Raw genomic sequence first — 16,246 nt, forward strand, 5'->3', positions numbered from 1 at the left:
CGCGCTCCGGTCCAGATCCAGATAGAACATATGGGGCGGCGCATTGTTTGTACGACAGACTGTAAAGCCAACGTTGTTTACGGGGCATCATTTGTTTCGCGGTTCTCGCATTTCAACAGAGTCATTTTTTTGTGGTTTACACTAAACGGGCGGACACAATGAGCATCATTGAAGTTATTACATCATCAATTAATGGTGTCATTTCCCACGAACGGACACACCGTGACAAGCATCATGATATTAATTCGAGAAAAACTACATGTCGTCCCTATCTGCACGGGTTATAATCCTGCTAATTTATCACACTGTTAGCTTATCTTCGACCGGCGTAGTAATCAATTCAGCAAACAACTTTTGTTTGTTTTCGTAAATGTTTTGTGCAATTTTCAAAATAAATCACATTTCAGAGGGGTGCAATTTTTACCATTGATCATTCGAAGTTAGTGACATTTTTGAAAAGTTTCAAATCGATAATTATCAAATGATATAGCAAACAGATTTATTTTCAATTGCAAACCAGCACTGTTTGAGGTTCGTTAAAAAGCGCCTTTGGGTATGCAATGGTTTTCAAACTCATTACAACATGCTCAAACTCTGTTTCAAATCTCCAAAATCAGCTACTACATTCTTTTAATTATAGAACACTTTGATCGAACTCAATGTGTATCCCATCAACTTGAAAACCAACGAACGTTATGCAGCTGTTACAGGCGGGCTACAAACTATCCGTTTGATGTTCTCGATGGGCAGCGTAAAATATTTTCCGGCAGACCCACAGAACTAAATCTCGTTTAGCCGTAGTCAATCATCATCAAGAAGGTAATTGAAATTGATTGCTTTCGTTGTTGAATTAACCTGACAGTTCGCTTGGTCATTATTCAGTTTAACTGCTCACACACATATCTGTTTGTTTTAACCTAGATCTCAAAACAAAGTCACGTAAGTTATCCTTTTTTACAATCCTCATTTCCGATACATCTGCTGAATTTATTTTAGAACTCAATTAAAATGAAAAAGTATCCAAACAAAGAACGGCACAAGTTCAGATCATAATCATAAACCTCAACAACCTTCTTAAACACCCGACAACATTCGTCGCCGACCACTTGCGGCCTTTGAAGCTCATTATTTTAAGGAGCAAACTTTCGCTGCGAATCTGGAAGTACGGGGATTGTCCTCTTATCACCAGGTTGCATAAAACGCTCGCTGGTCGTCTAATTAATTGGGTTTTACTACGTTTACAAAAAGCCAAGAGTACCGGATCCGGAACCAGGCACCCCGAAAGAAGAAGAAAACTTGAAATACCTCCAGTTGCTTGCTGCTGGCAGGAAATTGTACGCTACGCGCGTTAGCACTGCATAAAGAGGGAAAAAAGGTCGCACAAAACTAGTTGTGATTTCATTTTTCTACGGAAATTCTACAAAAAGAAATTCCCACAGATGAAAAGAAAACACCCCTGTAGAACTGTGTTTTTCTTCAAATGAACCGTGCTGGGGATTGATGAAGTGCGAAGGCAGCAGTTTTAGATTGTATACGCTAGATTTGTGGCGCTTAGTTCCGGCACATATGATGATTCATGTGAGCAGAGAAGTAAAACCGGGGAAGAAAAATGAAATCTAGCTCCAACCTCGAGCAAATTAAGTCTTAACGAGTCATTGAAAGCTGCATTGAGCACACTTTTTCATTGAATGCGATTGTATCGCACCCGGCAGAAAATCAGCATGCGAAACACTTTCTTGTGAAAACTTTGAATGAACCCAGTAGTGGCAGGGAGTGAGAGATTTGCTACTTGACTTACTCACAAACATAGACACATACAACAGTTATCTCACCGGGCGCTTTCCCTGGCCGTCAAGCAAAACTTTACCCACATCCTTCGTAATGCGAATGGACAGGGAACATAAACCTTTTCAGTCTGGTTAAACGAGGATAATTAGTTTCTCCTTTCCGTGGTGTGACGGTGAGCAAGTGCAGCAAGTCCCATCATCGTCATCAGAGCCGAAGGAAGGACCCAACACGCAAGCAGGGTTCAAGTTGTCGTCCCCAGCTATCCCTTTGAAATCTTATCACTTTTGATCCAATCAAAGTTCAAACACACTGCGTGTTGCATACTGTTAGGGGTTCACCTGAATTCTCTCCTCTAACTTGATTCCTACCGGGTTGATGGAGCATGTGTGGTGCAGGGCGTCAGAATATGAAAAGGTTCAATGGGAGGCCAACAACACTAACAAGTGGCAGTAAGTACAAAATGCTGGAACCTAGACCATAGCCCAAGAATCGGATGCTGAGCTGATGCCGCTTAATGTGGAGGGAGGAACAATAATTGGATGTAATTGACTGTGTGCTGTAAAGTTATTCGACACCAGATTATGTCGTCCCTGGCGTTGGGTCATGAGAGGATGTATTGGTACAGTGAAGTCGGTTTTTGGTGGGTTAGGGACAATGTTACACAAATTACCATTAAAGCGATAGGTGTTCTGTCATCTTCTTAATGCGCCTTTAGGTATGCAATGAATTTGAAAATTGACCGATAAATAAAGAGAATTCTCTTGAAAATGACTTAACCTCATTGGGATCAAAGGAAAATAAAAGACAATAATGGAACTCATCATTTTGTGATTAAGTAATGTTTTGAAAGATTCATGAAGATAATGCGAAAATAAGGTTCTAGTTTGAAATATACAAATTAAATTTGAATCTATTTGAATATATAAATATTTAATTTACAAATGATTCATTTACTGTGGGAATGATTTAAACCGACATTGGGTCATTTGATTCAAGCGTGCACGCAGCAGGGATGCCAGGTGGTTTTGTCAAAAATCAGGACAACGTGAAACTAAAAATCAGGATTTTTCAGGACACCTCTTGATACATGAAATTAATAAGCTGCTTTGCCTAGATTGTATAAATAAAGGCGCAATACAAGTGCTGTAAACGCCTTGATTTATGCAGCAACAGTACGCAGCTTCTTGGCTGGCCTGCAGTTCATATAGAAAAACACCATTTAAATATCATCTGAATCCAAATTTACCAAATTTATGGGTTGAACTATTTTATAACAGATTTATTAGCTTTTCTCATAATTTAACTTCAAATTCTATTATATTAAGTTTAAATGAAAATCAGGAAAAATCAGGAAATTTTAGGGATCAATTTTCAAAAATCAGGACAACTCGAGAGTTTTTGAAAAATTAGGACAGTCTCTCGAAAATCAGGACAAATCCTGATAAATCAGGACACCTGGCACCTCTGGCACGCAGTCAGTCAGTCAGTCGGCGAGAAAGCGAGCAAGTCAGCAGTGTTGTTCTCCAGTGCGGCTTCCGAGCTTCGGAGTTCCGGATTGGCTTGTACATTTGGCGGCCGTGGCAGGTAATTTTGCGTGAAAATCGAAAAACGATAAATTAAAAATATATATTGAACCAAAAAAGGTAAACAAATGTGAGTTTACCGATTACCCAGTGCGAAAAAATGTGGTAAGATGAGTTAATTATGTGAAATATACACTAATTGAAATAGAAAATGTGCGAGTTATGAAATAATGCCAAAACTGGAATTGATGGGGAAATATATATTCAGCTTAATTCAAGTTTCGTTGAAAAAGGAATAAAACTGAAATATTGAGCAAGTCATAAGGACAGCTTGACCATGTCCACAATTTCAAACGGGTTGAGAGAACAGCTTGAAACTAGAAGACGAGTTGAGAGGACAGCCTGAACATATCGATAAAGATTTCAAGCGAGTTGCGAGGGCAGTTTGCAACTGAAGGCGAGTTGAGAGGACAGCCAGAGCATATCGATAGAAATACAAACGAGTTGAGAAGACAGCTAGAAATTTAAATGAGAGTTGAGATAACAGTTTAAAATTTAAAAGGCTAGTTGAGAAAACAGCCTTAACATATCGATAGCAATTATAAGCGAGTTGATTGGACAGCTTGAAATTGAAAAGGCAAGTTGAGAGGACAGCCTGAACAAATCAAAAGAAATTTCAAGCGAATTGAGAGGACATCTTGGAATTCAAAAGGCAAGTTGAGAGGACAGCCTAAAAACATCGATAGACATTTTTAAGCCAGTTGAGAGGACGGCTTGAAATTGAAAGGCGAATTAAGAGGAAAGCTTGAAATTGGAAGGCGAGTTGAGAGGACGGCCTGAAAGAATTGGAAAAAAAGTATCAAGCGAGTTTACAGGACAGCTTGAAATTTAAAAGGCAAATTGAGAGGACAACCTGAACATACCGATAAAAATTTCAAGCGAGTTGAAAAGACAGCTTGAAATAGAAAAGGCGAGTTGAGATAGCAGCCTGAACATATCGATAGAAATTTCAAGCGAGTTGTGAGGACAGTTTGAAATTTAAAACGCGAGATGAGAGGACAACCTGAACATATCGATAGAAATTTCAAGCGAGTTGAGAGAACAACTTGAAATTGAAAAGGCAAGTTGAGAGGACAGCTTGAACAAATCAACAAAAATTTCAAGCGAGTTGAGAGGACAGCTTGGAATTGAAATGGCAAGTTGAGAGGACAGCCTTAAATTGGAAGGCGAGTTGAGAGGACAGCCTGAAAGTATTGAAAAAAAGTATCAAGTGAGTTGAGAGGACAGCTTGAAATTGAAAAGGCGAGTTGAGAGATCAGCCTAAACATATCGATAGAAATTTCAAGCGAGTTGAGAGAACAGCTTGAAATTGAAAAGGCGAGTTGGAGGATAACCTGATCACTTTGATAGAAATTTCAAGCGAATAGAGAGAACAGCTTGTAATTGAAAGGCATGTTGAGAGGACAGCTTGAAAATATAGATAGAAATTTCAAGCGAGTTGAGAGGACAGCCTGTACATACCGATAGAAATTTCAAGCGAGTTGAGAGGACAGCTTGAAATTGAAAGGTGAATTGAGAGGACAGCCTGAACACATCGATAGAGATACAAGCGAGTTGAGAGGACAACCGGAACATATCGATAGAAATTTCAAGCGAGTTGAGAGGACAGTTTGAAATTGAAAGTTACGCCTGAACATATATCGATGGAAATATCAAGCGAGTTGAGAAATAGCTTCAAATTTAAAGGCAAATAAAAAGGACAGCTTTGAATCTTATCAAATCGAATTGAGAGAACAGCTTGAGATATTATTCAACGATGAACCGAATTGCTCGAAAAAAAAAGGCACATCGAGAGGATAGCCCAATATTACATCGATTTGATCCAAGAAGGTTCTGTGAAAAGTTTGAAATTTAAAACGAATTTCAAGGTACCACTTGCAATTGTACGGCAAGAAAATTAAATAAGAGAGCACGATAATGTCTTTGATAATTCCAGTAACGATCAGGATAACTGAGCAAATGTTGTTTCCTCATGAGCTCGAATTTAGACAAAAGTGAAACAAACCAAAGAGAAAGAAATAGCACAGAGAAGAAGGTATGTACCCAACACATATCGTTAACATTATGTAAGAGGACAAATTATGACCGAAATGCACAATCTAGAAGAAAGAAAATTGACTCTAACGTCCTGACTTGTCTTGTGCTTGGGGATGATTTCTCTAAACGGGTAATATCATAAATAGTGTTTCAAATTATACAGCAATTCTAGGATTACTGATAATTTACACAATTTTATACAACGTGGTTTCACCTAATTTATGAAGGATATTAGGATAATTACCAATGATATGCATTTCTTCGAAAAAGACAAAAAAATTTAATCCCGGGTAGTGTTTCAGAATTAGAGTTTGATACGCGTACAATGCTTTAAAAATAACCACTCAATATGATAATGATAAAAAATGGTTAAAATAAAACCATAACACTCAATTTGCTGCCAGCCCCCCGTCAAAACCGCGTCACTGAGTAACAGTACTGCAATTGATCGAAAGCGAGCAACAAATCCTCGCTCATAGCATACGCAATTGATTTTAAACTGACGGCTGCTTGAATCCTATTTGAATGGCCGTTTTATGATGATGTCTTTTTTAGCCGCCCCCCCAAACTTGGGATGCGGCTTCGGGCGGGAGTCGATTTCGATACCTGCGTGTCAGTTGAATTCGGCAGCTGCCGGTTTTTTTTTGTCTTTCTTTTGGTTTACTGTATACGAGCCATAATAGATCAGCTTACGATTCTTCAGGATCCCAACTGAATTATAGAGCAATTCGGATCTTGAATTGGGATGGCCGGGATCTGGTGAATGACGATGGGGTTTCCTTTGCGATTGAGATGAGCACCCGTCGCTCGTTGGCATGTAAATTTCTTTTCCTGTTTTACGACTTTTCAATCGAATTTCGGGGATGGCAGGGGCCGAGTTTTCACCACACCGAGCCGGAAGATTTGATTTTTATGTTCTAATGAAATTTATTCAACTTTCGTTCTCCGCTGGGAGGTCTTCACAACAACATATCTCGATGTCTAGGGCTCGGTTGTGGGAAAGCAGCTTTTTATGGTCGTTTGATTTTTCTCTTCTCGTTGTTGTCTGACTGCTCTCGTTCTTTTCGCCTATGTGAAAGCTCATGTCGTTTCAAATTTGATTTACGGCGGGTTTATTTATTTGAAACTGGCTTTATTTTGTGTGTTGTTCGATTTTACGGGAGTTTTAAGTTTATTTCCGTCTGAAAATCAAGGCTTGTGAATTACGCGAGCGGCTTATGGTCTTTGGCATTGGATCGCCCTAACGGCTGCTGGGAGGGTTTATGTGTACATCGTCAAATTATCAATTTGTTCCAATTCGAGATGGTCTCTCGATGGCGTGTCGAAATCCGTAGATTCATCGCCGTTCTTGATAGAGGCATTTCAGACGCGAACAGCGTCTATGATTTCTAACAACTTGGAGCCAGAGACGCTGATCAATGTTTTGTTTTTGTTTGATTTCTTCCACAGATTCGCGCCACACTCAATCAACATCCCGCCAAACGTATTCGAGAATGATGTTCTACAATCGGTAGCAGCCAAGGAAGACCAATGAAGCATCAAGCTAAAGTCACACGCCTAATTACTAACATCGACTCACAACATCACGCACAAACCGAGAACTGATTCTCACAGAACATACCAAAAACAAAAACGAATCTCACCTTCGAAATCACCAAAAAAAAAACGAATAGAAAAATGAAAACTACTCTCATACGACAGCTGCTGCTGGTTGCGTCGCTTTTGATCGCAACTAGTACAGCGGCTAAACTGGCCTATTCCTCCGGGCCCCAGCGATTTGCCATGGAACCTCAGGACCAGACGGCGATCGTGGGTTCCAAGGTGACGCTACCGTGCCGAGTGGAGGCAAAATCTGGCCAACTCCAGTGGACCAAGGACGATTTTGGGCTCGGCTGGCACCGGAACCTTAGTGGGTTCGATCGGTACTCCATGATCGGGAGCGACGAGGAAGGTGACTTCTCACTGGAAATCTACCCGGTGATGTTGGACGACGAGGCGCGCTACCAATGCCAAGTGAGCCCCGGCAAGGACGGTAAGTTGAATGATGCTCCCAAGACTCAAATCTCAAGAGATCAGGGTTATTGAACGACTATTTTTGGAATTTTTTAAATTGCAGGAACTCCTGGCATACGGTCCCGCTTTGCCTCGATCACCGTTCTGGTGCCACCGGAAACGCCGAAAATTATCCAGGGTGACTTTCTGGTCACAACCGAGGATCGCGAGATCGAGCTGGAGTGTGTCTCCGTCGGTGGAAAACCAGCTGCCGAGGTAAGTTTCGTTTTATCGGGGGAAAACGCTTAACCCTTCATTTCATGATTTTTTATTTTCCCTCAAAAATCACTTTAAACAGTTGGAAATGATGAGTACATCAAGAAAAAAAAATTAAAATAAAATACGATTTTCACTTTTTTTTTATACATTAATTGTTGCAAATTTGTTACTTTATGAAACGAAGGGTTAACTTAGGATAGGTTAAGAAGTATGATTGGGGCTTGAAATCTAAATGTAAATTTTGTCCAACAGATCACTTGGATTGACGGTCTAGGGAACGTCATGACCAAGGGCATCGAGTACGTCAAGGAACCGCTCACGGATACGGGTCGATACACGGCCAAATCGATCCTGAAGTTGACCCCGAAGAAGGAGCATCACAACACTTCATTCACCTGCCAGGCTCAGAACACGGCAGATCGAACGCATCGATCGGTAAAGCTGAAGCTGGAGGTTAAGTACGCTCCCAAAGTTAGCGTTTCCGTCATCGGTGGTGCTCTGGCTGGAGGAAGAATTCCTGAAGGTGCCGAGGTGCGCCTGTCCTGCCACGCCGACGCCAATCCCAACGACGTCAGCTACAAGTGGTACATTGGCGACGAACTGGTTGTGGGTGATTACACCACGGAAATGGTATGATCTGTTTTTTTTTGGTTTTTGGGCGCTTTTTATAACTTAATTTGCTTCGACAGATTATTCACAACGTATCGAAAAAGTTCCACGACGCCGTCGTCAAGTGTGAGGTGCACAATGCAGTGGGTAAAAGCGAGGAGAGCGAAATTCTGGACATTAGCTACGGGCCGACCTTCCGATCGCGACCCAAGTCGGCCAACGCAGATCTTGAGCAATCGGTGACGCTGGCCTGTGATGTTGACGGAAATCCACCGCCGGAAATAATCTGGATTCACGAGGAGTCCAATCGGGTGGTCTCGACCTCGGCCAACATAACAATCGTAGCTTCCCACGAGACGGCCGGCAACTACTACTGCAAGGCGAGCGTGATGGGATTCCCGGAGATCGAGGCAATGGCTTCGCTGTACCTCAAGGGGCCTCCCTCGATTCGATCTCAGCGGCATCAGTACGGAGTGGTGAACGACAACTCACAGATTCAGTGCGAAGCCATCTCGATCCCAAAGGCGAAACAGGTCATCTGGACCTACAACGGTTTAGAGATCAGCAACGAAAACGACTACACCATCCTGGAAAATCATCAACCGGAGGGAGTGCGATCGACCCTAATTATCAACAACAGCCAAAAGCAGCACTTTGGCGTCTACAACTGCACCGTGATCAACGAGTACGGCATGGACTCGATCGAGATCGAGTTCAAAATCTCCAAAGGTACGGTTTTGGTCTTAGGTTGTCTAGGATGTTCGATCGGATCACAGTTCTTTTCTTCTCCTTCAACAGATACAATATTACTCCCGGTAATAATTTTTGGTTCAATCGGAGGTTTTGTACTGGTAATCATCGTGATCATCATTGCCATGTGTTTTTGCGTTAAGAAGAGCAAAAAGAAGCTGCCGCCTGCAGATGTTATTCCAGAGGTATGCTTCCCGCTTTTGACCAAAACATAACGCAGTTATTAACGATTCATTTATCAACCGTTTTTTAACAGCAACACTACATCACCGAGAAGGCATGCAAGGAGAGTGATCGCTCTTCCAACGTGAGTGACCTGAAGATCGACCGGGACCACGAGTATTCGGAAACTTGTTCCGGTACCGATAGCATTGCTACCCGGCTGGCCATGAACATTCTGGGATCGTCGAGTGGCGGCAGCAACAACAGCGGTCAGAACGGAGGCGGAGGAGTTCCGTTAGCTGGACCGGTGCGCATCCCTAGCGATTATCGGTAGGTTTTTTTTAAAAGAATTTCAGAGGAGAAAAGTTTTTCAATGAAACCCTTGGTTCAATCAACAGGTATTCCGGTGATTTCACCGATGGTCTCGGGCAGCTCAAGCTGGGACAAAGCAACGGGGGTTACATACCGTACACCGATTACGCCCACGACTACAACATGCCACTGCACGTCAATACCAACGGTCAACTGCCAAATGGGAACCTAAGCCTGACGCGGAATCGGGTGGAGTTGCGCCAAGAGAACGGACTTCCAAGCATCGGAAGTGGCATGGGGACGCTGTCCAACAGTTTGATGAGTAAGTACCAGTTGATTGTCTAAAAATGTTAACGCTTGGGCTATGATATTACATATGGAAATCATGGAAGAATCAAATGATTTGGACAGTAGAACTTTTTTCAGTGTTACATAAAGGGTGTCCACGATGAAATTGCCACACACAAAGCTGATTCGCAAAAATCGAGTTTTCATCCGATTGCCATCACATTTTCTGGGATCAAAAAATAACTATTATACTTGATTTTACCATTTCATTCGTATTTTATTTACAGTCCATACGCAAATACCCGCACCTTGGCCTTAGTCCCGGCCAGAAGATTCTGTACAACCTATGAATCAACCGTTTTTCGCTTGTAATCCCATACATTTTTCAGTTCCTCGACTGTCTTCACTACCTTAGTACTTCTCGATGGGGCGGAGCTCCGGAGTGTTGGGAGGGTTGAACATTTTCGGCACGATATTGACCTTATTGTCCGCATACCACTTCAGCACGTCCTTGGAGTAGTGGCATGAGGCCAAATCATGCCAGAAGATTGTTGGAACGTTGTGTGCCTCCAGGAGAGGAAGCAGCCGCTTCTGGAGGCACTCTTCCATGTGCACTCCGCTTCCCGCACGTGCAGATGGCTTGCCAAACCAGGAATTTATTCGCAAATTTGGACATCTTCTGAGTGCGGATATGCTCCGGAATGCTGAACTTATCCTTGATCGTGAAAAACAGGTTGCTTGGGATCTGTTTGAAGTCGGCCTTCACATATGTTGCGTCGTCCATGATGCAGCATTCAACTTTCGTCAGCATGTTGAGGTACAACTTCCTGGCACTGGTTTTGGCGGAGCTGTTCTGCTTCTCGTCGCGATTAGGGGCCTTTTGTACCTTGAATTTTCCAAGCCCAGCCTTAGTTTCAGCCTTCAGGACAAAACTTCGGCTTCGGTGCAGCTTCTTAGCCCAACTACGCGGTTATGATTTTTGGTGTTGCACGGAATACTTTTTCCTTTACTTCTGGACTTCCGATCGGTGGTCAATCGTTCCTCGAACCGCATAATCACTCGCGACACCGTGGAATTCGCGATTCCCAACGTTTGAGAGATGGAACGATGCGAGAAATCCTTGTTCTCGTGATGAATGCGCAAAATTTTATCACGCACGAGCTGTTCTTTCGATTCCATTTCCGCGAGTTTTGATCACAGGACCTTAAAACTTGCAGGATGTAAACAATGCACTATGAACTTAATGCACCCAAATTTTCATTCAATTTTACCCAACGCAACGGTTAAGAATTTAAAGAAATTTCATAGTGTGGCAATTTCATCGTGGACAATCTTTATGTGAAACGTCTCAGTTACCTTTGAGTTTAAAAGTTGTTTATTTTTAAAGGATAAACTTTAGAAGCCAATTGTAAATTTCGGGAAGTTGTTTTATGTGTCGATTATAGGAAAACATTTTAGTATGATAAAAGCAAATTCGCCGCTGTTTACACGCAAAAGGGTGAGTTAACTATACTTATGCTGATCCAATTGCTTCCTTCTTTTCCCAACAGATACCTCCCTGATGACGGCACCGAGCATAGATCCTCGGTACAGCGCGGCCTACGGTAATCCGTACCTGAGGACGAGTACGACCCAGCTGCCGCCTCTGCCGCCGCCAAGTACGGCAAACCCCGCAGTTACGCCAGCCCCTCCTCCGTACAGTGCGGGCCGGATGCCAAACTCGCTGCTCTCCATGGGCGTCAATCTGGGCGTTGGCAATGGGATGAACAGCGGCAGCATAGTGGGCATCACTTCCGGCTTGACGAGCCCCGAATCGATACGATCCTCGTCCGGTGCCAACACCAGCATGGACCAAACATCTCAGGCAAGTCAGCCAACGCCGACGCTCCCTGTCTCGGGAACGAGTCCGGGCCCCGGTCAGTTTATACTTCCAGCGAACGGGGATCTACGAAAAGGTGCCCTTGCAACGCACGTCTAGCGCAAGCGGTCCGGAACTAAGTTATCGTTACTTACTGCCCCCGTAGCTTAGGTGTTTGTGGAACCGCTTGCATGTGTGTTTTTAATCTAGCTATCTCCAGGGATCTCGAATGTTCGCCACCCTCCCCGGTCGAGAGCACTCGGTTGATATATTCTTAGCTCGAATGTGATACAAATAATAAGATAACAAAAATTCTCAAAGATCTTACTCGTTATAGTTTTAGGAAGATGAAATTCCAATTCACTTAATCTTGAGTAGAAAATGATTTCAATTGAGTGCACTTTTTTACGCGAGCGTTCGTTTGGAAAAGTGAACAAAGGATCTCCACGTGGCGCACCCCCAAAATTCCACCCACTCCCACAAAATCTAATTCAGCACACGTATGTGTTCAGTACCGCTTCATCCTCCTACGCCATACCGTAAGAGTTTCCCCTTCCCTCTCCTCTCTACGTCCATCACCCACTAACAACCGTCGAACAACAATCTTCTTGTGTATAAGAAACAGAGAAAAAAATGCGTGGCCTTATTAGTCGAAAAAGAGCATAAAAATATCGTTCTAAAAACAAACATAAATTGGATAGCGTTTTTCCTTAAACTTGTTCTTAGCAAAGTCTATTATAAACGAAAATTCGAAATTTTATCGTAGCTTAACGGAGAATTCGGCTTGAGCTTTAAAACTTTTTAGCAGAGAGTGAAACACTGATATAGCGAATCGTTGTATATCTAGCTGTAATCGAAAATCTGTAAAACCTTTTTAGGAAAATAACATTACTGTATCTACGCAGAGCATTGTCACACCTACAGACACACAAACACATAGAAGCAAAAACAAAACAGAAACCAAATTGGTGAGGAAGATTTGTAGCTAACACTCACGAGATCGCGAGCAAGCAACACACAAAGATAGGACCGCGCTGATGCTCGCGCGTATGAGTTTTTTGTTCTTGCGAATTGTTGACGATAGGTAAAGTTATTTTAAAACGAAAGCATCCGCCTAGGAAAATCGAAAAATACGTTGCATTTGTGGTTTGAGCTTTTCGAAAGTTTTGCCGGTACCCCAAATTGGAAGAGATCCTGCCCGAGGATATACTTACCTCCTCTAGAGCATGGGGTAAACAAAAAAAAAAGGCAAAAGCTTTCCACTATTAGAAACTTCTTTTGCTCTCGCCCCGACTCTTGCGGACAGAAAACTAGCAGACGCTCCCCAGATAAGAGATGTGGAAAACGAGATTTCATATACGTATTAAGCTTACTTTTGCTGCTTCTGTTTTCTGTGCCAATTCTTCGGAAGTCGAGCCACAGAAAAATGAGGCGAAAAAAACCCTACAACGGTAACAGCAGAAAATGGATCCTTACATTTTTCTTAACGAAATAGCTCTCGTTTTCCTGCGAGAAACGCAGCGCATCTTGAAACCTACCCGGTGCCGTGTAAGAAGGCAGAAAACAACAGCTCGAGGGAAAAGCGAAAAAAAAGAACGCCAAGAAAATGTTTTCCATTTGGGGTCGCAGAGCTTGTCACCCCTTTACCAGAACAGTTTCCATCTCACAGGGTTGCCAGGGGTGGACATCTGGTTCAGAAAAAAAATTTCGAGCGACAACTCTACAGAAGACCAAATCGAATGAACAGGTGTTTTGATCACAAGAATGAGTTTAAATCAGAATCAGAATCAGAATTCAAAATCAGAATCATAATGTAAAAGCAGAACTTAGTATCAGAATTCGGAATCTCACTCAGAACTCGGAATTAGAATCGATATTTTAAATCACTATCCATCATTAAAATTTTTAAACAGAACTCACAATTAGACTCTGTGTTTGAAATTAAGAATCTGAATTCAGAAGCGGAATTTGGAATAACTCAGAACCAGAATTCAAAATCACAAGCACAAATTTCATATTTTAAATCAATAAAACCAATTTTTTTGTTCGTTATTTTTGATTTATAATTAAATGCTGAATTCAGAACTAAACCCTGAATTTCTATGCTTTCGATGGTCACCCGATCATGCTGCTCGAATTAATACATGTAGTAACAGGAAGCAGACGTAGTGGCGAATCAAGGAAACACCATCCTGCCATCTCGTCGCTCCAGGGCGGCATGCAGGTACCTAGTACATTAGACTGAGTCGATTTGGGGTCATTTTTCTCAAACCCTGGGATCTTCAAAATTTTCAAAATCCATGATTTTTTGCTGAATTTGTAAGGAAAGTTAAACATGAGTAAATTTGAACTTTTGGGTTTGTATGGGAAAATTGAATATTTTGTACTGAATAATCAACTTAGTTTTGGATTCTTCTGTGGAACCAAGCTTGCTTATGGTTTTTGAGCCAATTCAGAAATTCTCTAAAGAAAATTTTCCGCTGAACAACTTTATCGAAGACCGTAACTCGTATCTTATTATACAATTAAGTAATTAGGTGTTTAATGGGGGCATGTCTTATGGCATTGAAAAACAATTCAACTGACATCACTGCTGCGTGCCTTGCGAGGTATTGCATGACTACTTTTCCAGCAATATCTCGCGTAGCACCAGCAGTGATGTCAAATGATTTTTTTTGTTTTTCAATGCCAAAAAACATACTCCAGTGAAACAGCTAATAACTTTTTCGCCTAATAAGATACGAAATTCCAGTCTTCGACAAAGTTGTTCAGCGGAAAATTTCATTTGAGGAATTTATAAATTGATACAAAAACCATTAGCAGGCATGGCTCCACAGAAGAAACAAAAACGATGTTGATTATTCAGTACAAAATGTTTAATTTACCCATACAAACCTAAAACTTCAAATTTACTCATGTAAACGTTACTTAAAAATTCTGTAAAAAATCATGGAGGAGCTTTTTAGACCCCTGGGTATTAAAAATTCAAAAAGTACCTCAAATCGACCCAGTCTACAAGTAAATTGCTGGAGTTTGTCCGTTTGTCCGCTCCCAGTGAAACCCATCGGCAGCCCACCCACCCCACGGCGAGTCCTCCCATCATCATGAGGGAAAACGATTCAAAATCCTCCACCCACTCACCATCACCAGCAGCAGCACGGCATTCCCGCCAGTTTGTAGTTGGAAGAAGAGCGGGTCAAATGGATGCAACGTCCTGCGGTGCCGCCCCGGGGATGATGATGTTACCCGAGGGTGGGGGTGGAAGGTCCGGAAATTGAGATGAAAACTGACAGTCATTGCATTTAATGGTTGAGAAGCAACGCAGAGCTATCCCTGCTGCTGCTGCTGCTGCTGTGCTGTAAGGTCGGAAGGCAAACGAAAAGGAAAACAGCTAGGACACAACATTACAGAGATGATTGAGCAGCACCCTTACAGAATGCGCGCAGTAAGGAACGAAATAAAAATGGGAAGCCAACCTTCAGAGTAGGTTCTACGAGGAGTCTAGCTAGAGTACCGTCGACAACTTTTCGCCTCCACCAAGCGGTCGAGATTGCGATTGTGTCCAATATACCAAATTATTTTTTTTATTACTATTTAAGTTTTAGCTATGAAGGCGATCAGCACGGTAAAATCGAGCACAGAATCGTGCAAAGAGAGCAGAAAAATCCCCCCTCGACTGATAAGTAGTTATTCTTTGACAAAGTATATATATACATAGCTAGTGGTTTAAGAGTACTTAGTTAAAATATAACATCGTTTTTCGCTAAGCAGAAAGAGAGAAAGTATAGAAACAAATAATAAGAGAAAAAAACCTAAAACAAAGAGATGAGAAATATATCAAATCTATCTATACATATATAAAGTAGTATATCCCAAATGAAAAAAACGAGCGTACTGAAATCTCTCTGGAATTATATTGTGTACATAATTAAGATTTAATTGCGCCAGTCTGAAACAAAATGAAGAAAAAGCGCATGTGAGTGTTGAAAGAGAAATGCAAATATATATATTATTTTTAGCGAGCTGATTTTACTTTTTAGATAGTCAAAAACAAATCTTTGTAAAAATTCAAACAAGAACGATAAGTATATTTCGGTTAGAAAATAGACTTCTGTAAAATCTGTCAATTGTACATAGACAACAAAAGGAAATATCTCTCTGTAGGCCATAAGGATTTGAAGTCAATTGATTCTCATCTAGATAAAGAAGGAAAATAAACTATAAATGCTGATTTTAGATCGACTGTTACATTCATGATAGTGAAATATCACCATTCCACGATACACTGACTGTTACTGACTTGTGCAATAGTTCAGCTCAATCGGGTTTGATTTAGCGATGCCTCAAAGCGCTCAAAATTTCGGGTTTTTGACCTACAAAAATCACCTAAAAAGGAACAAAAGGGAATAGGAAAAAATCGAAATTGGAATTTTGATGGCAAATGACTTGAAAATGCATAATAAGATACGGTCAAAATTCGGTCAAAGGAAAAACGCGTGTAAATCGGTGAAATTGTTTATTTAAAAAATCAAATTAAATTTCTTTTCCATGTTTTATTAGTACCTATAAAATTCAGGAAAAATATTCA

At 41.5% G+C, this 16,246-nt stretch overlaps 1 protein-coding gene across 1 annotated transcript in view; it reads left to right on the top strand.

The window, feature by feature from the left end:
- Nucleotides 1-15,894, top strand: part of LOC129751191 (irregular chiasm C-roughest protein-like) — a 156,298-nt gene extending 140,404 nt beyond the window's left edge. The window contains exons 2-9 of the mRNA XM_055746560.1: nt 6,858-7,440; nt 7,525-7,676; nt 7,932-8,309; nt 8,369-9,017; nt 9,087-9,223; nt 9,295-9,530; nt 9,599-9,834; nt 11,351-15,894. Of these exons, the coding sequence (XP_055602535.1) occupies nt 7,086-7,440; nt 7,525-7,676; nt 7,932-8,309; nt 8,369-9,017; nt 9,087-9,223; nt 9,295-9,530; nt 9,599-9,834; nt 11,351-11,778 (2,571 nt within the window). The 5' untranslated portion in view covers nt 6,858-7,085 and the 3' untranslated portion in view covers nt 11,779-15,894. The remainder of the gene's footprint in view (nt 1-6,857; nt 7,441-7,524; nt 7,677-7,931; nt 8,310-8,368; nt 9,018-9,086; nt 9,224-9,294; nt 9,531-9,598; nt 9,835-11,350) is intronic.
- Nucleotides 15,895-16,246: the final 352 nt, after the last annotated feature.

The sequence above is a fragment of the Uranotaenia lowii genome, chromosome 1, assembly GCF_029784155.1.
Source record: "Uranotaenia lowii strain MFRU-FL chromosome 1, ASM2978415v1, whole genome shotgun sequence".
Classification (NCBI taxonomy): Eukaryota; Metazoa; Arthropoda; class Insecta; order Diptera; family Culicidae; genus Uranotaenia; species Uranotaenia lowii.